The sequence below is a fragment of the Marmota marmota genome, unplaced genomic scaffold, assembly GCF_001458135.2.
Source record: "Marmota marmota marmota unplaced genomic scaffold, marMar, whole genome shotgun sequence".
In the NCBI taxonomy this organism is placed as follows: Eukaryota; Metazoa; Chordata; class Mammalia; order Rodentia; family Sciuridae; genus Marmota; species Marmota marmota.
This window is the reverse complement of record NW_026000305.1, coordinates 303092-330746: the sequence shown is the minus strand read 5'-3', so window position 1 is coordinate 330746 and position 27655 is coordinate 303092. Positions and strand designations below refer to the sequence as shown.

Sequence of the window (27655 nt, the reverse complement as noted above, 5' to 3'; positions counted from 1 at the left end):
CTCTCTCTCTCTCTCTCTCTCTCTCTCTCTCTCCCCTCCCCTGATGTTATGAACTAAGCAGTTTTCCTCTGCCATGCCCTTCAACCATGATGTTCTTCCTTCTTAGGCCCAGAACAATGGAAATGGCTGACCATGGACAGAACCTCTGAAACACTGAGCCTAGTATAAATTTTCCCTCCTCTAAGTTGGCTGTTGTCAGGTATTTTGGTCACAATGAAAAGGGGACTAACACAACTCCTTACAAACAGATGAAATGCAAATAATAATATCTATATTATTATAATGGGAAATAAAACCTTATCTATTTCAGTCCCATTTTTGGCTAGATCCCAAAACAGTTGGTGTCAATTATATTGCTACCAAATTCCAAAGTGGGGAACAAGATGATGAAAGGAACTCTTACCAAGGACATGAATTGACACTGATTTTGTTACCTTTTGATAACCATCCACTTAGAGCTTACAAAAGATGTTTGAGAGGCCAAGAAGATTGTTGGTAATCAGAAGAAGATTTCTAATGAGCTGCTGGTATTCCCTTAATGCCCCAAAAGAAGATGGAGGAATAGGAGTTCTTGTTGTCACCTCAAACCTAGGGCAATAAACTTCAATAGGATCTTTTGGAGGTCCTGGAAATGGGTACCATAGTAGGTATTTGAGTCATCCCTGTGAAATCTAAAAGATATAAGACTGGCTGATCAACTACTTCACTGTGACACCAAACTGAAGACAGTTTGAATTTGGGAATCATATTGGGCAAAGGATGTGTGAATCACTCCCATATATATGACAGGGCCAAAAAGGAGATTAGAACTATTTTGGGATGTCATAAATCTAGATTATGATGGTCTTCTGGATGATTAAGGAAACATTAATAAAAACAATCTGGAGTTATGCTGCTGGAAACTTAAAGGCTAACAGAGTCAAAAGTGACTTGTCCAAATATGTGTATTAATACATTTCAAGAGAAGAGCATGTGAGAGATCCTCAACAATGAGGACTTCCTAAGAATCTTTAAAGATGTCACATACAAGGTCAACTTTAAATACTACCCCAGCCTGAAAAATGTCAATACTAGATGAACATAACAGTAGTATCCCGTTATATAAGATTTTAATTTCTTCCCATTTTCTCTCTGCCCTTTGAGTGGAAACTGTTTCATGACTAGGGTTGACAGGAGGATTACTTTACAAGCAATTTTTTTACAAGCAAAAATGTCATGGGACATATCCTAGATTTCACCCAAGTGAAAGGAGAACTAGTTCCAAAATTCAAGTGTGGATAGGAAGCAGGAATAAAAAAATATTCTTATATATTGCATCCTACAAATCCTGCTACTTCAACGTATTTGCTGCCCTGGAAATAATCTCAAGAATATGTGTGAGACTAGTTTCTGAGGTTATTAGATTAAGTGGGAAAGAGCATGATTTTAGTTACATTTGTCAGGTATTATTTCAACTCTGAACCATTGCATTTGTTATCCCCTCTGCCTGGAAAACTCTACCCTCGGATATTTCCTTTGTTTACTCCCTCAAATTCTTTAGATATTTTTGCTTGACCTTCACTTGTCTTTCCAGTAAGAATTCAAGTTCCTTGAAGACAAGTTTGTTTTATTTTGTTCTGTGCAGTTATTCCCAATACCTAAGACATCGTCAGAAACATGGAAAATGGTTAATAATAAATTGTTAAATTAATAAAGAGATAATTTATGAATATTTGTGCATACAAGAGAGATTCTAAATTCACTGCATTATATCATGCAGCTGGATTCTAATGTTTTGCTTTAGCTGATTGACTGAATATGGTGTCCTTATGGATCACACTAAGCAAAGTTTCTATGAGATTACTTAATGTGATACAGAGGCAGAATCTAAAGAGGCATGGAAAAGAGAATGTTGGAGTGTACTTGTTGTACATTGTGTACTCATCTGTTCCTATCTATGTCTGATGATAGGGCCAGAAGATGCTACTTTCAATAAGAAATTGAGCAAAGCAGGAAAGCATTATTTAAAAATATTTTAGTGGCTTTTCTCTTTAGGCTGAGAATGACTGTTACACTTGATGTGACACCTTGATTTCACTAGCAATGTCAACATTTCAAGTAGGATAAAATAAAAAAAGGAATTTCATAGTAGACAGAATAGCTGAGTTGGAAGAATTTCTGTCAGTTGTTAAATGATGCTGTGATACTCTGGCAAATAGTGTGTGTGTTAATCAAATTCCATTTAATTTTTCAGTTTCACATTTATGGTCTGCTTTTCCCAGACTGCATTACAGTTAGGTGACTGATGTCTGACCACTGGACTCAGAGTAGAAATGACACTTACCGATTTCAGGCCTCATGTATATGAAAATTCTCTCTTCCTGTTGGATATAAACACCAAATGCAATCTTGAATGTTGCTCATTGCCACCTTGATCCCTGAATGATAGTATGGAACATCAGAGTTTATCTCACAGCATACACAAAAACAAATTTGAGACAGGCATGGTGGCACATGCCTGTAATCCCAGCAGATCAGGAGGCTGAGACAGGAAAATCACAAGTTCAAAGCCAGCCTCAGGAACGGTGAGGTGCTAAGCAACTCAGTCAGATCCTATCTCTAAATAAAATACAAAATAGAGCTGGGGATGTGGCTCAGTGTTGAGTACCCCTAAGTTCAATCCCCAGTCCCCCACAAATTGAAATAATTTATAGACCAAAATGTAAAGCTTTAAGTATGTAACTACTAGAAGAAAAGAGGAGAAAGTCTTCATAATTTTGGATCAGGTAGCACATTTCTTAAATAGAATACAATTATAAAAGAAAAAGTAGACAAAATAGACTTCATAAAAATGTAGAACTTTTTGTTTTTTAAAAGAAACTATTAGGTAGGGCTGGGATTGTGGCTCAGTGGTACAGCACTTGCCTAGCGACATGTGAAGCACTGGGATTGATCCTCAGCGCCAAATAAAATAAATAAATAAATAAATAAATAAGGTATTGTGTCCATCTGCAACTAAAAAATTTAAAAAAGAAACTTAGGTAAATAAAAAGGCAAGCTAGGACTGAGAAATATTAACATATATATCAGATAAAAACTTTAATATGAAATTCATAAAGAACTCTTGCAAAACTCAGTAATAATAGGATAAATTATCCAGTTAAAAGTGAGAAAAATGTGAGTATAGCTTGGTCATAGAGCATTTGGCTAAGCAGGTACAAGTTCCCAAGTTCAATCTTCACAACAATAAAAAAATGAGAAAACTATTTGAACAGGTATTTCATTTAAAAAGATATGTAAATGGCTAATGAGTACATGAAAAGATGCTTAACATTATTAGTCGTCAGAGAAATGGAGACTAAAACCAGAGGATGCCACTATACACCCTTTGGAATAAAATTTAAAATAAAATGACAAAAATAACCTGACCACATTGAGTGATGGTGAGGATGTGGAGAAACTGAAATTTTCCTCCTGTACTTATTGGGCTGTACAATAGTAAAGTTGCCTGGGGAAACAGTTTGGAATTTTCTTAAAAATTAAATATATAACTTCTACATAATATAGTAATTTCATTCCTAAGTGTTTACCCAAGAAAAATGAAACATACATCCACACAAAACAATTATGTGCACGTTTGTTTTAGCTATATTTGTGATAGCCAAGAATTGGTAAGTACCTAAATGTTTAACAACTGAATAGATACATATTCACTATATCATGAAATACCATTTGGTAAGAGAAAAGAATGTTATTATCACATGCAAAATCATCATGTGTAATGAATAAAGCCAGAAAAGCAAAGCAGTTTATACTCTATGATTCAATTAATATAAAAATGCTATAAAACATACTTCCTATGTTATCACCTTGAGGGTTAGGATTTCAACGTATTAGTTTTAGGTAAGAAACAAACATTCAGTTCATGTGCTGGTTTTTAGACTCCCTCAGTGATATCCATTTTCTGTAATTTGAAGGCAGCAATACATGCTGCTTTGTGTTGGTGACTCTCTACTTTTTAGAGATCTCCTCACTCTTTCCCTCTATATTATCAGGATTGTATCCCAAGCCTTGCTTCAAAATTTTAAAAATGCACATTTTCTTCAAGAAACTAAAAATCTACAAACACTAATGTGTAAAGGATTGCTAGAATGAATGTGGTAACCCCTTTTGTTGTTCTTGGTTCATTCACTTTTATTGATTTTTATAAAGTATTTTCTTTTTTGTTGGCCTCTAGAGACACTCACTGACCCCTCTGTTATCACTTTAAAAAGACAGAATGTATTACTTACCAAGATCAGGCAAAGTTGTCTCTTCTACAGGAATTATGAATTAATGGAAACACTTTAGCTCAGTTTTCTTTTAAACAATCACCTTCTGTACTAGCCTTCTTTCATTTCTTCCAGAAAATTATTTCCTCAATCCTCCACCCTTGCAGAAAACCCCAGAAAACAGAGCTTTCTTCAAACATGTTCTGATAATGATCCCTGGACATTACTTCTTCTAGAAAGTTCTGTACTCATCTGACATTATAAAAAAAAAAATGCCAGTAGAGGAGTTTTAATTTGGCTTTAATAAATTATATTTTGACTCTATTCCCTGACCTTCACTTCACTTCTGGAAATTTCTGTCCTTCTAATTCTATTCTCCCAGAAACACTAAGGGAATGGGGCTTATTTCAGTATTAAAAAAATATTCTGAGCCCATTTACCCTTATTTCTCCCAGAATGTTTGCACTGGTTATTTACCTTCCCTAAGAAGCTCTGGTGAGGGGGCATCAGTTTTCCTTCAACTTCAGTCAACACATTATGAAGTGCCTGAGTATAATGCTGTCCATTTTCTGATGAGACCATCATCCGCTTCCTCTACACAGGTAAGAGACCATTCCAGTTTCAAAATAGTATGAAAGGCATGGAGTTCTCCTTAAATGTGAACACATAGGGATTCTGATGACTAAATAAATAGTGAGCATTAAGAAGACATTGATTTTGTACTAGTTGCATATATTCATTTTTTCATGCTGGCTGACAATCAGTACATGCTGCTAAAATTTCCAAATGCTTTATTGAGGCCACGGGTGAGAAAACAAGCATCCTGAACTGGGCATTGGGATATCAGCGGTGTTGTCAGTGGTGCTCTTCTACTAACTGGCTGTGTGACTTTAGACAAATCACTTTCCTAACCCAATTTTCTCATTTGTAAAGTCAAGTTTGGGCTGATTTTTCTGTGATCTAGTTAAAAAAACATTTTAAATGTGACAATTCTCACATGTAAACTAAAACAAATTTGTAAAAATAATTCTTAACATTACCAATGGGAGATGGACTGACTTTGTGTGTACTGAGGACTGAACCCAGGGTCTTCTGCTTGCTAAGTATGGGCTCTACCACTGAGTTACAGAACCAGCCCCTGATCTCTTTGCTTATGTCCCACAAAACTGATTTCAAGAGCCATTATGGGAGACAATCCTTAGTTCAAACACTATACTAGAGTGTGTTTATCATTTTTGGCCCAGATATTCTAAAACTTAATATCTGTGTTGGAGACATAAACAGTGTAAAGTAGCCTCATTCTTGGTGATTTTTTTGACCTTCCTCAACATGTTGTCAGTTAAATATTCTGTATCTCAAGATGAAAAGAACACGTCCTACACAGAACACATCCCAGGCCAGACACATCCCCAAGATACAAAGTAGGGAGGAACCCTAGTACTTATTTCTGAACTTTGGTAACCTCACCTATAAATAAGTGGTCACAGTGTATTCTACAGGATGTGATTGAGTATTAGAAAGAGATCCTAGAAATTAAAGTGCTGAGAGGAATGATGATCTTTGGGTCTCTCAAGCTGAATGTGACCTTCAGCCATGCTTTGTCTTGCACAGCAAACACCTTCCAGTTTGCCAATGCCCCTAACAATCCTATAATCAGTCTATTTTAAGGTCTTGTACTTTTCATTGTTTTGCCAATCAAACTCACATAGTCATCCTCTTTTTATTGTTCATGCTTAACAGACATATGATATACACATATCAATGTATGTAGATACATATACACTTACACAGTAGCAGTCAAGACTTTGGAGTAAACAGGATTACCTAGAAATCTTGTTAAAATGGAGATTTTGTAACCCCACTATGTGGGTATGGAGGGCAGGGGCCAGAGGTTTTACAATCACAAAAGTTTTTTCCACCAAAGTGTTTCTATAAAGATAGTAGACTCACACTCATTGGAAAACACTAGGACATAATTCTAAAAATGTTATCAGATGCTTAATTATAGGCATGATTTTCCATGATTGGTTGAAGACAAGGAAAATAACTGTCTAAGAAAATTAAGATTTTGAGTCTAAGTAGCTGAAAGAGAAAAAGTACCATTAACAAAAATAATGACTGGGGTAGAAGAGGAAGATGATAGAATATAGGCTGCTTTTAAGCTGCTTTATTAATTTCATATTATGAAAAGAATATTTTTTCAAAAATTGGTGAAATTGCCATGCTGACAGAAACTTTTAGACAGAGACAAAACAACATTCAATCAGAAACTGAAAAGTGGAAACACCAAAAGTTTTACAGGAAAAGTAAATCACAAAGATCAAGATTTTAAAGCTGTGGCCACATTATGAACCTCATTTTATAAGGTTTATAAAGCCTTAGGATTCAAGGTATGAGGCAAAAGTCATAATGATTGTCAGGTTCAGGGGTTTGGAAGCGCATATAATGCCTCATTTGTTGTTCCTTAGTCTTTCTCTTGATTTCCATCATCTGTCCTACAAACCTTTCTACGTCATCTCCCACTTCACTGTGATCAATATGCCTATTAGGTATGGCCCATCGAAAATTAGGGACAAGCCTCCTAACTCTCCCCCGCCTTACATTTCCTCCAGGCTTCTGGCTTTCACCCCCTCCCAAATGGTGGGATTCTTCTTCATTTTGCATTGGAGCCTGCTCCCCTCCTTCATTTTCCTGATGGTTGTTTTCCTCGCTGAGATTTTTTAACACTTGTTTCTCTTTGGACTCCATTACTCCTAGAAGACAAGAGACAGAAGGGACTGAATCCTTAATGGACAGATCAGCACCGAGGACAGAGGCCCTACTACGCACTTTTCAAAACGCAGAGGCCTAGATTTGAAAGGCCTTTTGTGAATTGCATTTTCCCACCTGAGAGGCCCCGTGCGCCCTCTAGGGGGCCCGGTCCAACCCCTCCCTCCCNGGGACCGTCCCCCCATCTCCCCCGCCGCTGCGGAGCCTCTGCTGGACTGGGAGCTGCGTGTCTCATTGATAGTCTCTTTCCAGAAGGAGCTGGACCCCCAGGAAGGGGTCTGCTCTCCCTTGCTTGCCCCAGGGGCCCCCTCCGGGTCCTTACCCGCTTCTCCGGCGCCTCCTACTTTTCTGGGCCACCCCTGGCCCGCTCGCCAAAAGGGCCACCTGCGTAGCTACCGCCTAAAGGGAGCCAGCGAGCGAAGCTAGAGTCTGGCGCGCGCGACAGATCACGTGAGGCTCTGTCACTGCCAACAGCTCCGCCCGCGTCCCAGGCCCCAGCCGGCTGCCCAGAGTGGGCGTGGCTTGGCGGCAAGGCCCCAGCTTCTCTCAGGGGCCTTTGAACATCAGCATCCTGGGCCCTGTTGCTATGGCTTTTGTGCATCCCTAGGCAGTTCTCTGCCTATCGGAGAAGAGCAGTGTCTTTTCACCAGAATGTTGGCCATTACTGCTTCTAGAACTGGAGAATTGCTGTGCCCTCTTAGGATTTTCCTTGCTCCCCAACCTTCTGGCACCAGTTCTTGTTTGTAGAATTTAACGGCATGCAAAAAAACCTCAATTGTCAAAAAAATAACACTTTGGTGCAATAATTTTTCAAAAAAGAAGTTCATGCAAGAATGTCTATGATGAACAAGATGTCAAAATTTTATTTATTTATTTATTTGTGGTGCTGGGGATTGAACACTCTACCAACCGAACCCCAAGATGTCAAAATTTTTAATAAGGAGTGATCTATGCCACCTGCCCAATTTTCAAGTTGTGTTCCTCCCTGATGCTAGTTCCTACTTTTTTCTCTATACCAGAATGCCTAAGGAAACTGGAAAAAGCTTTTCCTTCCTCCTCCTTTTCCTCCTCCAACCAGGACCTTGCACATGGTAGGCAAGCAGTCTACTACTGAGGTACATCCCTAGTCCCATCTAGTTCTTCTTAATAGGTTTTGATTTTGTTCTTTTTTTGATTGAGAATTGAATTCTCCTTATAGTTTATGTTAACATTATTTTAATTTTCTTTCGGGGAATTTCAACTATATGCTAAAGTAGAATAATGCAAACCCATGTACTCATCCTCTAGCTCAGCTTCCACAGTTAACTCTGCCCAATTTTATTTAATACTTATCTTTACCCACTTCTACACTTAGAGTTTAATTTTGAAGGAAATTCTAGACATAATATCACTTTAGACATATATCACTTGCATATTTGCAAGATAAGGACTCTCTCTATACACACACACACACACACACACACAACCACAGTAGTTATCACACCTAACAATTCACAATTCCTTAATACCATTGTAAGTCTAATCCAAGTTTAAATTCCCAATTGTATCATAAACATTTCTTTTGTTTGAATCAGGTTGCAAATAACACCCACACATTTTATTTTGTTGCTGTACCTCCTAAATTCCTTTTTAAAAATAGTTGGTCTTGCTTTTTTTTTTTTTAGTTGTAGTTGGACATAATACCTTTCTTTTATTTATCTATTTTTATATAGTGCTGAGGATTGAACCCAATGCCTTACACATGCTAGTTGAGCACTCTACCTCTGAGCCACAATCCCAGCCCCCTAAATTTCTTTTAATGTATAGTTTCTCACTTGTTAATTTCTCCTTCAATTTAATTGTTGTTGAAATGAAGTTGTTTGTCCTATATTTTCCCACAATCTTGACCTTGGTGGTGTCATTATTAACAGACCTCTTTACTCTTTGTTTCCTATAAAATGGAGTTATTTCTAGGAACAGTTTGGATCCAGATTCAATTTCAGTTCAGTTTTTCCCCCAAGAAATGGCTGTTGGCTCTTGATTTGTTATTTGTTAAAACATAAAACAAATTATGTGATTTTTACCTGGAATATTGCTATAGAGACAATTCAAATTTTTGGTCAGGCTTCCTACAAGCAGAACCTAAAACAGAAAACTTTATGAAAGAGATCTCTTGAGATGATGCTGTCAGGTTGAAGAAAGCCTCTTGAGTAGTTGGAATGAACTTGGGGGGGGGGGTCCTTCTGCTTTAGCTTCCTGAGTAGCTAGAATTATGGGCATGTGCTAACATGCCCAGCATGCAACAAAATTTTTTACTGTTGATATTGTATCCTGAAACTTTGCTGGACTCATTTGTCATTTCTATCAATTTGTGTGTTCACATGAGTGTATTCTTTAGGATTTACTATATATACGATTGTGTCATTTGCAGGTAAAGATAATTCCCTTTTTCCTTTCAAAAAGATGCCTTTCTGATTTGCTTTATATTGCCTCATTGATCCAGATAAATTTTATAGTAAAATGTTGAATGGATATGAAGAAAGTTGGATGTCCTTTTCTTGTTTCTGATACATGAGGAATGCTTTCAGGCTTTCACAACCCAGTATGGTCTTAGCTGTTTTTTTTTTTAATTCAAAATAGCATATTTTTATTCACAAACACAAGTTTTTCCTGCAGGTTATAAATATGACTGAGAAAAAGAATTTGGGTATTTGAACAAACATTTCAGGTTGGCAGGGTTTAATTCTTTTTCTCAAGAAACTCTTCAAAATGTAAGTAAATTAGTAAATGTAAGTACTAATGGAAATACAGTACAAAGATGGGAATAAAGGTCTTTCTTAATTCTGTTTTCTTAGAATATCCATATCTGAGCTTTAGCTCACATAATGTAATAAAGGAACATACAATGAAGCGAGGCTAAGAAAATACAGAAGCATAATAATATTCACTCATGACAAAAAGGCATGGAGTCATCACTTCAGATCCTACTTAATGTAGCATCATAAATTTCTGCATGACCAGAAACAATCATAAAAGGTTCAGTGCTTCTCTTTTTCCTTCACTGTTCTCTGTGAGTCTGACAGTAAAGACTGTTAAGGGAGTAGGCACTTGATTTTCAATGATCTGCCCCTTTCTGTTGTTGAGTGAATTTTTGCAGAACCTTAGGCCACAGGTGGGTAGTTAGGTTGGTATTGTTTTGATGGAGACCACAAGGCTCTCCCAATGTATGGGGGTGCAGGGGTGTGCATGTTCATACCTCCATGTTTGCACTAATGGAAATTTCCTTTTAGAAACATCACATCTAAGGTGAATGTTTGGAATCCACCTTAATATATAGTTAACAAAGCAAATACTTTATATTATAAAATAAATGTGATCAGGGAATTTTAAGATAGTTGGTGAATTTATTCTGTAGTTTGTGATTCTATTAGGTGACTTTCTGTTGATGTGGGGACTCAAAAGTCTTATCTGTGATAATAGCCCATAAATCAGCACAGTGTACTTTCTTAGGACCTCTGTGGTCAGGCCCCCATGCTTTGTCATTTTTCTTGTTCCTCTTGTTCAATTACCTCCATGGCCATGTATATCTCAATCTCACCTTGAAGTGATTTTGGGGTGACATGGCTTCTTCCTCAAGTTCTAATTAGATGGATTGGCCTAGGATTATGCTTCTGAGAATAAAATAAGATGATGCACAGTTTGTAATTTTGTTTTGGACACCAATAGGGAGGAGTTCATAACTTGATCAAATAAAACCTGAACATGAATTAGCCTGCTGAAGGATTTAGAACTGACTTTTCGAGATAAAGATGAACCCTGTGTGATGATAAAAAATGGACCGATACCATGTGCTGCCTTCTAGAATGGATAGAAATGAAAAAGCTAGGGATTAAAGAAAGCTCTAGTTTCTCTACTTACAGGTTTTTTGATTTTTATAAATATCCAATGTCTGTCTTCATCTCTTGTAACAATTTGTAAGTTAAAAACTATTTTGCCTGAAAATTTGGCTTCACTTTTTCTGTAGTGTGTGTCTTATTTTCTACACTTAAAAAGTTATGAATATGGGATGTATTTACTAAAAAAGTTTGGTTAGGGTATGTTTGCTATATCTGCTTTTATGTTTTTCAGCTGAAATATCACACAAACTGTACCTATAGATCATTCTGCCCCAAATTCCTGGGAGAATCAGAGTGAAAAAGTAAATGATTTATTACAAAAATAATTGTCATTTTACTAGTCCTTAAAAAGCATGACCTAGAAATTAAAAGTATATTTGTCAGAAATTAACATTTAACAAAGTGATTAAATACAGACAAAGCCATTATTTATCTTGGAGTAAATTACACTAAAAATGCATTAGAGGTGATGTTGTTTTGTTCGTCATACTGAATAATTGAAACAGATCAGTAACAAGTAATGAGATTAAAATAGTAATAAAAAGTCTACACAAAGAAAAGTCCAGGACCAGATGGCTTCAGTGTTGAATTTTACCAATCTTTAAAGAACTATCACTAAAGTTCCCCAAACTATTTCATAAAATAGTATAGAAGGAACCCTCCCAAACTTATTCTATAAAGCCAACATCATCTTACTAACAAAACCTGACTGTGAGACAATAGCAAAAAAAAAGGAATAAGGCAAAGGAAATAATAGAAAAATATCTTCATGCAAAAATACTCAACAAAATACTTAGCCAAGGGTCTGGGGTGGTGACTCAGTGGTAGAGTACTTGCTTAGCATGTGTGAGGCACTGGGTTCAATTCTCAGCACCACATATATATAAATAAAATAAAGATACATTGACAACTAAAAATAATTTTTAAAAAATACCTATTAAACTGCATTCAATAGCATATTACTAGCATCATAAAACATGGGGTATGTTGAACAAGAAGTTGATTCTTTGAAGACATAAACAAGATGGATAAACCATTAGTCAAACTAACCAAAAGAATGAGAAGTTCAAAATTAACAAAACTAGAGATGAAAAAGGAGATATCACTACAGACATTGCAGAAATCATTAGGAACTATTTTGAAATTTCTATACACATGTTACTTTCCCAAATTGAACCAAGAGGATATAGAAAACCTGAACAGATCAATATCAAGAACTGAGGTTGAAATGGTAATAAAAGCCTCCCACCAAAGAAAAGCCCAGGATCAGATGAATTCTCAGCTGACTTATACCAGACTTTTAGAGAATAATTAATGCCAGTCTTCAAATTATTCTGTGAAATATAAAGGAGGGAACACTCCCAATTTCATTTAACAAAGTCTGAATCAACCTGATACCAAAACCAGATAAAGACACATCAAAGAAAGAAAGCTACAGACCAATATCCCTGATGAACATAGACACAAAAACTCTTAATAAAATATTAGCAATCCATATACAAAAACACATTAAGGACCTGGGCATGCCTGTAATCCCAGCAGCTCAGGAGGCTGAGGCAGGAAGATTGTAAATTCAAAGCGAGCCTCAGCAAAAATGAGTCACTAAGCAACTCAGTGAGACCCTGTCTCTAAATAAAATACAAAAAGGGGCTGGGGGATGTGGCTCAGTGGTTGAGTATCCCTGAGTTCTATCCCCAGTACCAAAAAACAAACAAACAAAACACATTAAAGAGATTGTACAGTATTCAAGGGATGCAACATTGTTCAATATATACAAATCAGTGTAATTCATCACATAAATAGAATTAAGGACAAAATTACATGATAACTTCAATAGATGCAGAAAAGCCCTTTCACAAAATCCAGTAGTCATTCATGTTGAAAATACTAGAGATACTAGGGAGAGGAGGAATTTACCTCTACATCATGAAGTCTATACTCGACAAAACCAAAACCAACATTATATTGAGCACAGAAAAATTGAAAGAATTTCCTCTATAATCAGGAACCAGAAAAAGATATCTACTCTCACCATTTTTATTAAATATAGTTCTTGAAATTATAGCTAGAGCAATTAGGTATGAGAAATAAATTAAAGGGATACCAATAGGAAAAGACGAAATCAAATTTTCTGTTTGTTAATAAGATGATCCTAGGACTTCAAGAACCAGAATACTCCATCAGAAGACTTCTGGAGATGACAAATTCAGCAAAATAACAGGCTACAAAAACAACATAAAAATCAGTAGGTTTTCAATACTCCAATAATGAATCTGCTGAGAGAGAACTCAGGAAAACAATTTCATTCACAATAACCTTAAAAACACCTGGGGGAGGATGAAAATTCTTCTACAATGAATTTTAAAAACACTGAAGATAGAAATTGAAGAAGACACTAAAAACGTTGAAAGACCTCCTGTGTCTGTGGATTAGGATAATTAATATTCTTAAAATGTCCATATTACCTGAAGCAATCTACAGATTGAATGCATTTTCTATCAAAATACCAATGACATTATTCACAGAATTAGAAAAAAAAAATTCTAAAATATATATGGAAGCACAAAAGGCCCCAAATTGTCAAAACAACCTGAGCCAAAACAGCAAAGGTGGAAGCATCATAATACCTGATTTCAGGGCATACTACAAAGCCAAGAAAACAAAACACCACGGTATTGGCATAAAAATAGACTCATAGATGTAAGGGAACAGAATAGAGGATTAAGAAATAAAAACATGAATCTTCAAAGAACTGATTTTTTTATTTTTTTTACAAAATTGCCAAAATATCCATTAGGAGAAACACAGTCACTTCAATAAATGGTGCTGGGAAACCTGGAGCTGTACATGTAGAAGATTGAAACTTGACCCTATCTCTTAACTTGTACAAAAATCAAATGAAAAGCAACCAAATATCTTGATGTAAAAACTGAAACTCTGAAATCACTAGAGGAAAACATTGGGGACACACTTCAAGATGTTGGCCTCCAGACAATGATTTCCTGGCCAGGACTCCTAAAGTACAGGAAACAAAAGCAAGAATTTATAAATGGGATTTCATCAAATTTAAAAGCTTCTGCATAGTCAAGGAAACAATGAACAGAGTGAAGAGAAAGCCTACAGAGTGTGAGAAAATCAATGCCAGTGATACATCTAGCAGAGGATTAATATCCTGAATATACAAAGAACTCAAAACACTTAACACCAAAAATACAAGCAATCCAATTAAAAGTAGGCAAATTTCATTTTGTCTGAACAGATGCTTCTCAAAATAAGAAATGCATAAATGGCCAACACATATATGAAAACTATATCTAGCCCTTAGGGAAATGCACATCAAAACCATGAGATTCCAACTCACCCCGATTGGGATGGCTATCATAAAAAAAATAAAAAATAATTGATCCTGAAGAGGATGTGGAGAAAAAACAACCCTATATACTGTTGGTGGGTGTTATGGTTTAGATATTAGGTGTCCCCAAAAAACTCAGATGTGAGTCAATGCAAGGAAATTTAGAGGTGAAATGATTGGGTTATGAGAACCTTAACTCAATCAGTGAATTAACCCAATTGATTGGGATTAACTTTAGACAGGTAGGGTGTGGCTGGAGGAGGTGGGTTATTGAGGGAATACCTTTGGGGTTTATGTTTTGTCAGTGGTGAGGAGAGAGCCACCCCCACCCCCGCCCGTGCCGTGTTCCCAGCTGTTTTTCTCTTCCACACACTTCTCCTGTGATGTTCTGCCTCACCTCATGTCCCTTGGAATGGAGTCGGCTATTTATGGACTAAGACTTCTGAAACTGTGTAAGCTCCCAAATAACCTTTTCCTTTTAAAATTGTTCTTACCAGATCTTTTGGTTACAACAGTGAAAAAGCTGACTAAACCAGCGGGAATATAAATTATTATAACCACTATGGAAAACAATATGGAAGTTCTTCAAAAAACTAATAGAACTAACATATGTTCCAACTGTCTCACTCCTAAGTGTATATCTGAAATAAATGAAGTCAGCATACAAAAGGGATGCTGAGACAGCGAACAGGAGGAGTAAGTGCAGATGGACAGTCTTTATAGATAGTATGAGCTGGACTTACTTGACAGGAAACTGCTTAACTGCAGGGATCCTGCTGGCATTAAGCCTCCTGTTTAACTAAAGATATGTGGGATTAGGTGAGTGTTATACTAGCATCAAGCATGGATCCCAGTGACACCAGGCCTCCTGTTTAATCACAGATATCCTGCTGGCCTATGACTACACAAGAAACATTCTATCTAACCACAGAGTGGCCATATGTTTGAGCCAGATGTGAGTGGTTTCTTGTGCAGGCATATCAAGAAGCAACCTGACTTCTATTTTACCTCTTTGTGTATTAAGGCTGGTTACTGTAGGTACTCACACACCCCTTAGCTGAAAATTTAGATGCTAATGAAGTTGAGTTGGATTCTATGACGGACCTCCCAAATCCAGGGACCCTCAAACAATAGTCAAGTCGTGCTTACGAATATTAATTCTTCTAGCCAATATAAAACACAACCCATCTATAAGGCCACTCAGGCTTTGAATGTGTCTGCACTTAGCCGAGTGTTGAATTTGGTTTGAAAATAAAGCACTTCCACTTGTGCTATAACATGAAATGTCCTAAATTATTTTCTGCCATGTGGTCAAGAACCTGTAAAAGTTTGAGTAGAGGTCTCCTCCATCTCTGGAGATCTCCTTAACTCCCTGAATGGTGAAAATGCCTTCATATCCATGTTTATGCAGCACTATTCATAATATTCAAGATATATAATTAGTCTATGTGTTAATCAACGGATGGATGTATAAAGAAAATATGGCATATACACACTATAGAGTTTTATTCAGCCATAGAGAATGAAGTGATATCTTTTAAAAAGTTTTTTTAGTTGTTGATGTACATTTATTTATTTATGGTGTTGAGGATCAAACCCAGTGCCTCATACATGCCAGGCAAGTGCTCTCTGCCACTGAGCCACAACTCCAGCCCCTGAAACAATATCTTTTGTGGGAAAATGGATAAAACTGGAAGATGTCATGTGAAGGAAATAAACCAGACACAGTATGACAAGTAATATATATTTTCTCTTATACGTGGAAGAGGAAGAGGGAAAGTACTGGGAAGAGGATCAGGAGAGGGGACAAAAAGGGCAGACAGTAGAGAGGGTAGAAGAAGGAAAGATAGCTAAGATCAATGAATGATAGCTGTATGGATGGAAATATCACAGCAAATCCTATTAATTTGGACATTAACTACTACTACTTCTTCTAGTTTTACTATTACTAGTAGTACTAAGAGAATCAGCAAGATGTACTCTGCCCCCAGACTGGAGCGGTCTGGTGTTGGCAGTGCTACAGGTCTTTTAGGACAAGTGGTGTCTCTGAAAATATCCTTTGGGTTCTGCTCAGGGCATCCAGATGCAGCTCACTGGTGGCGGGTGAAACGCATGACAACCTGATGACAGCCCTGGTGTCCTTGGTCATGGCATACTTGCAGATCTCCCCAGGCAGCAGGAACTACACTGCTGTCTAATTTTCTCTGGAGGTAATGGTCATGTGCTTATTCTTGTGGGCCAGGTGGCTGGAATGAATCCATGACACTCACGATTATCAAGGCAATGGTGAGGTTCACGTGGTCATGCTTCAGGATTAGAGGAAATTGGTAGCGAAACTATACCTGTAAATAGTAGACTCAAGTTACTGAGATTAGAATAGCTTTCTCTCCCTCTGGTGGTTTATTACAGAATTAGTGTCATATTTAATTTCAGTTAGGACTTCTTATAGGTATTCACCAGTGCTAGTATGTGGGGGGGTCTTATTTTTAAGGATTAAGTATTGTTAAAATTACAATTCGGACTTGGAAAATGCTGAAGGAACTTGTATCTATGTAAAAATAGCCTTCTTCTCTTTGTGTTCACCATTTGAAAATTGAAGTTTTGTAATTTCTCCTTTTCTTAGTTCCCAGGGGGTTTGATGGGAACTAGAGGTATTAGAGGGATAGCCAGGAACACTCAGTGTACTTACTCCTTTTTTTCTTTTTGTCATTTGTTTTCTTTTTCTTTTTTTTTCTTTGGTTTCTGAACATTTTACTGCTGTATACAGCCTTTTCATGCAAGTTACACAATGAGTTTCTAAAGCTCTCATACTATGGGGCATGCCCTTGCTACTGCCTGAAACAAGTTCATTGCCTTCAGCCCAAGACACTGGATGAAGGACAACTTATTACTTTTATGTACAGAAATGCAACAGCATACATTTATCCCAGTTTAGTGGCAAGTGCTCTAGCTTTTGCCTTTTCCAGCTTGGCAATGCGAGCCACAGATTTTGGACCCAGGACGTTGCCTCCCCAGTGGCGACGGATCTCATCATATCTGTCATTGTAGTTGGTTCTGATAGCTTCCACCAACTTAGCCAGAGCTCCTTTGTCTTCCGAGTTAACCTGTGTGAAGGCAACAGTGATCCAAGTCTTCCTGTGAACCAGATGTCCCAGCCTAACCTTCCCCTTGATGATGCAGTAAGGGACTCCCATCTTGCGACACAGGGCAGGCAGGAAGACAACCAGCTCGATGGGATCCAGGTCAAGTGCGATCACCACCAGCTGAGCCTTCTTGTTCTCCACCAAGGTGGTGACAGTATTTAAGCAGCTGGGTGTCTGTTTGGCGGTCCAAGGCCTGGGTGAACTGGTTAATCGCAGGAGGCACTTTCAGCTTATAGAGAATAGCCCTTTGCCGCTGCAGCCGGATGTAGGATGTAGCTGGGCCATGTTACAGAGCTGGTAAGGTACCTTTTGGGCTGGATGTCCTGCCAGATGCCGAAGTTCTTCCGCCTCTTCTTGAAGAGCGGGTTCACTACCTTCTTAGCCTCCTGCTTCTTGACCACAGCTGGGGCCCGGGGCCACCTTCTTCCCCTTGGCTTTCTTTCCCTTCAGCATCTTGGTCAGCTGGAGGAGAGAGCTGTTTTCTTTTTCATTTTACTTTTCATTTCCTTTCCTCTTTTTTCCTTCTCTCCTTCTCTTTCTCCTACTTCACTCTCTCTTTCCTATCTGGGACACAAACCCAGGGCCTAATTCAGGCTAGGCAGGTGCTCTACTACTGAACTACATCCTCAGTTCCTTTATTTTCTTTCTTCATGTAGCTATTTCTCCACTGTGTTTGGTTCTTTATTTAAATGAATTTCATAATAGTGATCATGTTATAAAAGAAGAAATGAAGCATGTTAGTTCCATTAATGATGTTTTCTCTGATTTGATAATTTTAATTATGTATGGCAGTAAATTATTTCATTATTTTGTTTTGTTTAATGTTATATGATACCATATTTTATTGCTGGTATTTCAAGAAAGATTTTTGTATCCTTGTTTAAAAATGAACTGCTTGGGCTGGGATTGTGGCTCAGTGGTAGAGCGCTCACCTAGCACGGGTGGGACCCGGGTTCAATTCTCATCACCACATAAAAATAAAGGCGTGTGTTGTGTCCATCTACAAAAAAAAAGATATATTCATTCTCTCTCTCTCTCTCTCAAAAAAAAAAAAAAAGGAACTGCTCATGGCTGGGGCTGTAGCTTAGTTGGTAGAGTGCTTGCCTAGCACATGTGAGGCACTGGGTTTGATCCTCAGCACCACATAACAATAAAATAAAGGTATTGTGTCGATTTACTATAAAAATTTGTTTAAAATGAACTGCTCAGATTTTCTTAGCATGCTCCTTTCAACAGGTTTTTTCATCGCATTCTATTTCTTGAGGAAAAATGTTTTTATCACTTCATATTCTAAAGTTATTGCTTGATTCTTACAGGTCTGTCAGGAAACACTATTGGAATCCTGGCCATTTGGTGTGATATTTCATGACTAATCTCTATTTTTAAAGTCTTTTCAATCCTTAAATCTTTCTTTGGTTCAATTTCTGTAATTTATGTTTTACTTTCTTATATTTAAGAAATGTTTTTGAATGTATTATCATAGTTTCTTGAAGGATATCCTTCAATTTAAAACCATTTTCCATTCACTATTTCCTTTGTCTCTCTAAGGAGGGTTTTAGAGAGATTAGATTAACAGTAGTTGCCTGGAATAGCTCTTATTCTCCCATAGTAGCATTTTTTTTTTCAGCAAAAATTCTGTACAACTTTATTTTAACAAGAGAAAAAAATCAATTATAACACAATTTGAAATATCATATGCTCCAACAGTAGTTGATAATATTTTCATAAGTCTTATACCTTTGTAAACATTATTTTTCTATCATTCCTTTAAACTTGTTGAGTCTTTCTATATTAAGCAATTATATAACATTGTTTCTATAATTAAAGCTTTCAACTAACATAATTGATTGACATTTATTTAGGATTGTTAGTTGTGATGAGAAATTTATGATTAGGTGCAACTATATGATTGTTGCAGTATTGCTACAAAGGGCTTGCTCCAATCATAAGGATTCAGAGAAATTCAATTCTATATTTTTTCCCTTAAAAATAGTGTCAGAACTACTTTATATACTATAGTATTGCACCTTTCAAATTAGTAGAACTTTAGTTTTTACATGTCTTCAGTGAGGACTTAATCCTTCCCTTTCATTAGGCACAGCCCAATGTGAGAAGCATTTCCTACAGGTTATATATAAATTATTGTTTCCCCTCAATAAAAAATATGGAATGCTTCACGAATTTGCATGTCATCCTTGCTAATCTTCTCTGTATTGTTCCAATTTTAGTATATGTGCTGCCAAAGTGAGCACCCATAGTAGCATTTAGAATATTTTTAGAATCCAAATTTTGTTAAGACAACAATTTTACTCTGGTAGAAGTTTAAGAAAAAATAAATTTATATATGTGTACCTATTTCATTTTGTGTTCTGCATTCGGAGACTGTGGTTTGGCTGTTTCTACTTTTATGATTCTCCAAGGGTTTTGATCAAATCTGAAGACAGAGTTATACAGCCAAGACTCCATTTCCAGGAGCAATGTGGGGGCCATGTCAGGGAATTGCAGCCCAAACCAGGTGGGTTGTTCTAGGAAAAAAAATTCTGATTTGAAATAAGAATGAACCAAACTGGCCTAAAGTCACTTCACTGGGAAAATGAGCTAGGGAAACTACTGACAGACTCTCTCAAGGAGCCTGAGCTATAATTCCTACTCTTTAGGAAATTTCCATAATGTCTTTTCAAAATGTTCATGTTGTGCCATGAATCACCTAATGTGGTTCAATGACTCTTTGCTCTCTTTGGCATTTTCCTCACTTGCTGCTGGAGGCAACAGGAAGATTCTAAAATGACAGACGTTCTCTGTAATTGGTCAAGCAGGAGGACTATCTCTTTGTATTGAGCACCCATTCTGGTTGGGGCAGAATGCCAAGCAAGAGGACTGTCCAATCACACTGTGCCATGAGGCATACTGACAGGATCCTTGCAGGGCAGGCCATCCAATGAGATGTCGAGTTGGCCCATGACGTGACACAATGTGGCCTATATAAAGGGCTCCCGGCCCCTAGCAACTCTCATTGTCTGTCCTCACCAACTGTGGACAGCAATGGCTGAACTACTCTGTGACTCTTCTTCTAAGCAGTCCCTCAATCCCCAAGAGCTAGCCTGTGACACCTCTTCTGAGGAGCCCCTCAATCTCCAAGAGCCTCAGAAGGCCGGCCCGGCCACCAAACCAAAGCCCAGGCTCCCCAGCCACTCCAAGAGCATGAGGCACCGCAGCCACTCCAGGTGTGGGGACAATTTTGCCACCTATTTCCCCAGGGTTCTGAAGCACATCCATTGGGGCCTCAGCCTCTCCCGGTCTAGCATGAGCGTCCTGGACTCCTTCGTCCAGGACATATTCGAGCGCATCACCAGCGAGGCCCGCCGCCTGGCTGGCCAGAACCATCGCTCCACCATCACCTCCAGAGACCTCCAGACAGCCGTGTGCCTCCTGCTGCCCGGGGAGATTGGCAAGCACGCCGTGTATGAGGCCACCAGGGCCGTCAGCCGCTCACATTCCAGCAAGTGAGCCGCCTCTGGGAGCCCTCCGCAGCCAACCCTAAAGGCTCTTTTAAGAGCCATCACTGGGCCCCAAAGACCGGTAGCGCTGCCAGCGCAGCACACCTCAGGTCTGGGGGTGAGCGAGGGGGTGCCCTGCCCATTCTTAAAGCATTTCTCAATAAACATCATCACATCTGCTTTACTATATGTCTGTGGTGAAATATGTTCCAAGGAAAATAATAACAAATCTTTATTACATGAGCATTTCTGTCACATACTCCTAGATCAACCATTGTAAGGCTCAGTCAGGTCATAGTTATTTTTGTAATAATGTATCTTTTTAACTTTTATTCTCACAGGAATGTGGAGCAGAATTATCTAGAGGTACTTAATGTGTCCTATGGAAGTAGATAAAGCCCAAAAGCAGAAAAATAAGCATACTCAATATTACTTTTAAAAACATCCTATATTCAGAATTGATTAAATACAGACATGTGCTTAAATAACCAATTGTGCAAGAATTCATGCATGTTTCAAGCTGTCTAAAGTGTGAAGTTACTATTCTGATTTGGATTAATAAATATAAATATAAATATAAATATAAATATACTGGAGTTTTGAACTGAGTTCCACAAGTATGGGAGATTCTTCTACTATGCAGTGTTATTCTGTGGACCTACATATCAAGCCTTCTGTTCTTACTTTTATTTATTTATTTATTTTTGAGCCTAGGGGTGCTTAACCACTGAGCCACATCCCTAGCCCTTTTTATGTTTTATTTTGATACAGGGTCTCATTAAATTTCTTAGGGCCTTACTAAATTGCTGAGGCTGGCTTTTCACTTGGGATTCTCCTGCCTCAGCCTCCTGAGTAGCTGGGATTATAGATTTGAGCCACTGCACCAGTGCCATTCTTATGTTTAACCCCCAAACCTTCATTCTTGCATAATTATGTTTGCATCTTGTGACCATCCACTGGAAACAGTTCACATCTCAGTCTCAACTGACTCCGCCAACCAGAGACCTGCCATCTCCAAGTCATGGACATTGGCCCATAGTGCAGGCAAGTTGCTTGGATAAAGCAGTAAGAGTCTGCATGAAATTCAGCCTGGAGGTTGAGGAGAAACAGGAAGTGATTCTTTTCCAGGCGCATGGCTGTCTGGATGCTTGTTTTTAACTGTCGTGATTTAAAAGCATGAATCTAGAGCTGGGAGGGGAACATGTCTCCTGCCCCTTGCATTAAATTAAGAGGATGGGAGTCAGGTGCAGTGGCACAAGCTTGTAATCCCAGCAACTTGGGAGGCTGAGGCAGGAAAATGGTGAGTTCAAAGCCAGCCTCAGCAACTTACTGAGGCCCTGAGCAACTTAGCGAGACCCTGTCTCTAAATAAAATATTTTTTAAAAGGGGTGGGGATATGGTTCAGTGGTTAAGCACCCCTGGGTTAAATCTCTGGTACCAAAAAAAAAAAAGGTTGGGCAGAAATTAATATAACTAAGATGACACCTTTTGCCAAGATATTTGAATGTTAATATTTATCTTAACATTTTCTAATTTCCATTAAGTTTTTTCTTTGTGGCCTAATGTTTTTGGTTTGTTATACAAAGATATTGCTTCAATTTGAAACAATTTAGGATTTTCTATTTTAAAAACTTGGTGCAGGGCTGGGGATGTGGCTCAAGCAGTAGCGTGCTCGCCTGGCATGCGTGTGGCCCGGGTTCGATCCTCAGCACCACATATAAACAAAGATGTTGTGTCCGCCGAAAACTAAAAAATAAATATTAAAAAAATTCTCTCTCTTTCTCTCTCTCTCTCTTAAAAAAAACTTGGTGCAATTAGTTCAAAAGAAAATGATGGATTTTGCTTAATGAGTCTGAATTTAATCACTTTATTAAATTAATAATTTCTTCCAGTTATATTCTTAGGGTCACTTTTTATCAGAACCAATCAGGTAAAAAGTGTTTTTGTAATAATATCCTTTAGCATTTTCATTCTCATTCTCCCTAGAGGAGGCAGTGGAATAATCCATAAGGCAATTATATTTGAAATGGCAACATATAAAGTGAAGACTTGATATAAACATTATACCTCTTCAGTCTGATTTTTCCAAACATACCTTATATAGAATTCTTTTATAGCACCCAATGGAAGTACAAAAAAGCTAAATAAAATTTTCAGAAACAATTCCTTTTCCCTGCTTTTTGGACTTTGTAATTACCATTTCCAGTTATTGAGATTTATCTAATTCTATTATTTACTATTGATAATCTGTCAATTTTAAAAACACAAACTTTTTTTTTGTACCAGTGATTAAACCCAGGGGTGCTTAGTCATTGAGCAACATCCCTAGCCCTTTTCTTTATTTAATATTTATTTTTTAGTTTTAGGTGGACACAATATCTTTATTTTTTATTTTTATGTGGTATTGAGGATCGAACCCAGCGCCCCGAGCATACCATGCGAGCGCGCTACCTCTTGAGCCACATCCCCAGCCGCCTAGGCCTTTTCTTAATTATTATTTTTAGTTTTGAGACAAGATCTTACTAAGTTGCTTAGAGCCTTGATAAATTGCTGAGTCTGGTTTTGAACTTGCAATCCTCCTGCCTCAGCCTCCTGAGCTACTGGGATTATAGGTGTGTGCCACCAGGCCCAGCTAAAAACATAAACCTTTATTATATGCAATTATACATCATTTGTATGAATGAAATTTCCAATAAGAACAGATTAAGCCTTACACTGGACTAGCCAATGAAGAATACACAACTAAAGGTGCACAGTCATTGTCTCAATGTGTGGGTGAGAGATCAGGGCTGAACCAATTACAGCCTTCTTGTAACATGCAGATTGGAGATTGAGGAAATTGAGAGTGATTATGTTCTTTGTTATTTGTTGTTTCCTTACTTGTTTATTTTCATGTTTTTTTAAAATATGAGTCCAGGGCTGGGGTTGTGGCTCAGTGGCAGAGTGCTTGCCTTGCACATGTGAGACACTGGGTTCTATCCTCAGCACAACATGAAAATAAATAAACAAAATAAAGATATTGTGTCCATGTATAACTAAAAAAAATTTAAAAACTATGAGCCCAATTAAGATATACTTTTAACACTGTTAACAATATTTAAAAAATAAACTTTAGAAATTTAAAGTATGCATTTAGACCTGGAAGTAGGATATTTCCATTGCCCTTTGCATCAAATAAAAGGACTATGGTCTATCATTTATAGAACTAAGTCATTTCCTCAAGTGATTTGAATGTTCATATTAATTTTAATGATAAATTATTTTAATTTCCACTGTTTTTTTGACCAATGACTTTTTAAAAATATTATTTTAATATAACATAAAATATAAACATGTACATATTAATGAGGCAATATTGACTTTTTGTTTCACTTGTCCATGTGTATTGTTGAATTTCAACAATGTTGGTGATTTTCTAACTGCTTTTGTTTCTAAAATTTATTTCTAGCCTATTACAGATATGGAGAAAGAGCATACTGTGGGATTTCAATCCAAAGAAATTTATTATTGTTTTCATTAATGCCCAATATTTCATCATTTTTATTAAATGTTCCATTTGAATTTCTCAATAAAATGATGAATAACTCTTTTAATGTATGCAAACACCTTTAAAGAATGTCAGGCCTAGCCAAACAATAAGTCAAAAGCTGGGCACACTATAAAAATCAAAACTTTTCTTGTGGTCTGGGGGTATAGCTTAGTGGTAGAGTGCCTGCCTAGAGTGCATGGGGCCTGGTGTTCTCCAGCACCGCTAATTACAACAACAAAAAAAAAACCTTCTCTTGAGCCCCAGAGTAGAGGGATAAGGCCCTTTGGGGAGAAACACCCACATGGATTATTTCCTTTTGACAGGACTGTCTGTACTTGCTTGGGGGCAAAGTGGGGGCAGGGCAGGATATGAGAGTAGTGCAGGTAAGAACAGAACAATTTCACATCCAGAGCTCCCCTAAGCATCAACAGGGACAGAATGTAGGATAAGTCCTCTCATAAGGATTAGTATGTGCTGTTATTCAGGAAAATTAGAAAAAAAAACTTATGACAATTAGAACGATCTTATGAATGAGCTTACTGTACAGGAAACCAAGAAAATAAAAACTACTCTAAAATCAACCTCACGTAAATACTGATTGGTGATTCAAAATAGTTGTATACATCCAGAACACAATTTTGTATGCCAAAGGAGCTATGTGTCTTTTCCTGTCGACCACTGAGAAAAAAACCCACTTCATTAAGCCACTGAATACATCATGGTAGTTGGAGCTACTTGAAAATATGTGTGTGTGTGTGTGTGTGTGTAGTGGGGGAGTACTGGGGATTTGACCCAAGGGTACTCTACTGCTGTGCTACATCCCTAGTCCTTTTTATCTTATTTTGAGGCAGGGTCTCACTATTTTGCCCAGGCTGTCCTCAAACTTGTGACCTTCCTACCTTTGTCTCCCAAGTAGCAGAGATTACAGGTGTGAACCACTACACCCAGCTAAAATGCCAAAATTTAAAACATGAAATATCATTGTTTCATAATACTGACTTCATACATATTTCTTTATGACAAGTAATTTTAAGGATCTGCATCCATTAGATTAGTTTTATCATGCTATGGTGTTTTGCCTGTGTAAATTCAGAAATTGAATAGGAACGTTAGTATGACAACCCAAATAGGGTCTGTGAATTAAAGTCAGGGAGTGAAATGGGACTGATGTAGACAAATTATTAGGATGAGAGTGGAATAATGAGGTTGAGTACTAGTGGTGAATGTGAATACATGTGATTATTCACTTCAGTGGTCCATTGAGTAAAAGAAGGCACCTAGTGAGCAATCATAATCAAATAGTATATTTACTAAAATGATAAACTAAGGGAAAGAGTTAACACTTCAACAACAAATTATATGCTTTCAAAACAGATTATAGGTTAAGTTGAATACATTTTGAAAAGATATTTTAGATATATTTGATAAAATATTAAAATTAAGAAAAATGAAAAATTATAATGATATACATTGAAAAAATAGTATTCATAGGACAAACATACTCTCATAAAACTTCTTCCAACACTACCTATATTATGGAATTCATTTATTAAACAAGGGAGAACTCAAACATGATACATGAGTAACTATAAGAAACAGTACCTATTCCTAGAATGTTTAGAAACCTGAAGTTACTACTTTAATTCATTCAGTTCTATCTGATTATGTTCTTTCCTGACTATAATAAATCAGAGCCATGGAGCCACAGACATCAATACAATGTGTGATTAAGTATCCTGGGTGAACCAATAAAAGTATTTCTGATATTGAGAGGAGAAAGAAACTTGTGACTCAATGGGATATGATTCTTTGTTTGTCAGTTATTGCACTGCAGGATATGTTGTAAGCTTTTAATCATAGTGAAAAATATATAATTCCAGAGCTATGAGTAGACAAGGACCTTTCCTACTGCCAAAAACAAGAAAATAATGGAAATTAATTGGTAGAATTTAAACAATTTCTCCTTTCCCCACCTTTTTTTTTTTCTCAAAACTATTTGGATGTTTAAGTATTTTATTTTTCTCACCAACAAGTACTTGTGTCTGTCAAAATAAAACTTAACACATTCACATTGCAGGAAGAAAACCCAATTCCCATTACAGTGGTCAATGCAATGGAATTGACTCTGATTCCTGGCCCCTTTCTGCCTTTCCCTTCTCTGATCATAACCCATCACTCTTGCTTAAAAGGAGAGCAAAGGTGGGCTGGGGTTGTGGCTCATCAGTAGAGCACTCACCTCGCATGTGCGAGGCCCTGGGTTTGATCCTCAGCACCAGATAAAAATAAATAAATGAGATAAAGGTATTATGTCCAACTACAACTAAAATATAAATATTTTTTTTGACAGAGAGAATTTTTTTTAATATTTATTTTTTAGTTTTCGGCGGACACAACATCTTTGTTTGTATGTGGTGCTGAGGATCGAACCCGGGCCACACGCATGCCAGGCGAGCGCGCTACCGCTTGAGCCACATCCCCAGCCCCACAAAATATAAATATTTTTTAAAAAGGAGAATGAAGGCTAGTTGGGGAGGAGGAAATTTGAAAATGTTGCCATTTATTTTTTTTCTCTTTGAGAGAATTTAACAAGGAAATCTAGGACCACCCTTGAAATTGGCTAGCCTATAAGATGAACTTTAGTAAAGTGTGAGAGCACCAGGCTCCTTAACAAGAGTCATTCATCCAGTCCTTGCCATGTTTTCCATATCTGTTTGAGGGTTGTGACAGGCCAATCCTGCCCCTCATGGCCTCTGCTGTTTCCAAGAAATCTTGCAGCCTGTTCATGATGTTAGCATTGCTGTTTCCAGATCTTCCTACACATAAGTGTGAACAATGTCAACCCTTGATATTGGAAGTATGCAAGGATAATATGGCTTTGGGTGGACCTGATATTTGTCTATGTATTTTACCTTTCTCCCATGGGAAGTTCATTTTAATGAGGAATAATATGCATAGTTACTGTGCTTGTTATGATACTTTGATTGGCATAATGAGTTCTATCCTTCCTGCGAACTTAGAGCTCTCTCATAAATGGAATCACTACAGACAGGAAAAGGGCCTTACTCAAGGACACATAGCTATTGGATTCAATTTGACTCTAGGACCTCAGCTGATCTCCTGAATCTCACTTGAGTATTTGTTCCATCAAACATGGTATTAGCCTTTGAGTTTTTTTAGTCTATTAGACGTTAATAGTATGAACTCTGAGAAAAGTTGAATCTCCAAGAAGGATCTCAAGTG

The 27655-nt window shown here is 37.4% G+C and overlaps 3 protein-coding genes and 2 pseudogenes across 5 annotated transcripts in view; 1 reads left to right on the top strand and 4 right to left on the bottom strand.

Annotated features, from left to right (window-relative positions):
- Positions 1 to 7474, bottom strand: part of Bex3 (brain expressed X-linked 3) — a 163777-nt gene extending 156303 nt beyond the window's left edge. For both annotated transcript variants that reach the window (XM_015502119.2, XM_015502118.2), the window contains exon 1: positions 7342 to 7474. The gene's annotated coding sequence lies outside the window, so the exon portion shown is untranslated. The remainder of the gene's footprint in view (positions 1 to 7341) is intronic.
- Positions 1 to 27655, top strand: part of LOC107156063 (protein BEX1-like) — a 133399-nt gene that overhangs the window by 49088 nt on the left and 56656 nt on the right. The window lies entirely within an intron of this gene.
- On the bottom strand, positions 5952 to 7108 carry Bex4 (brain expressed X-linked 4). Its single transcript, XM_015502114.2, has one exon. It carries the CDS (start codon positions 6996 to 6998, stop codon positions 6636 to 6638), a length of 363 nt encoding a protein of 120 aa, XP_015357600.1. The 5' UTR covers positions 6999 to 7108; the 3' UTR covers positions 5952 to 6635.
- LOC107156065 lies at positions 17113 to 17842 on the bottom strand (annotated as a pseudogene).
- LOC125614474 lies at positions 19548 to 19641 on the bottom strand (annotated as a pseudogene).

Coding starts and splice junctions, on each gene's coding strand:
- Bex4 (XM_015502114.2), bottom strand. CDS start 6,998: ATGGAGTCCAAAGAGAAACAAGTGTTAAAAAATCTCAGCGAGGAAAAC.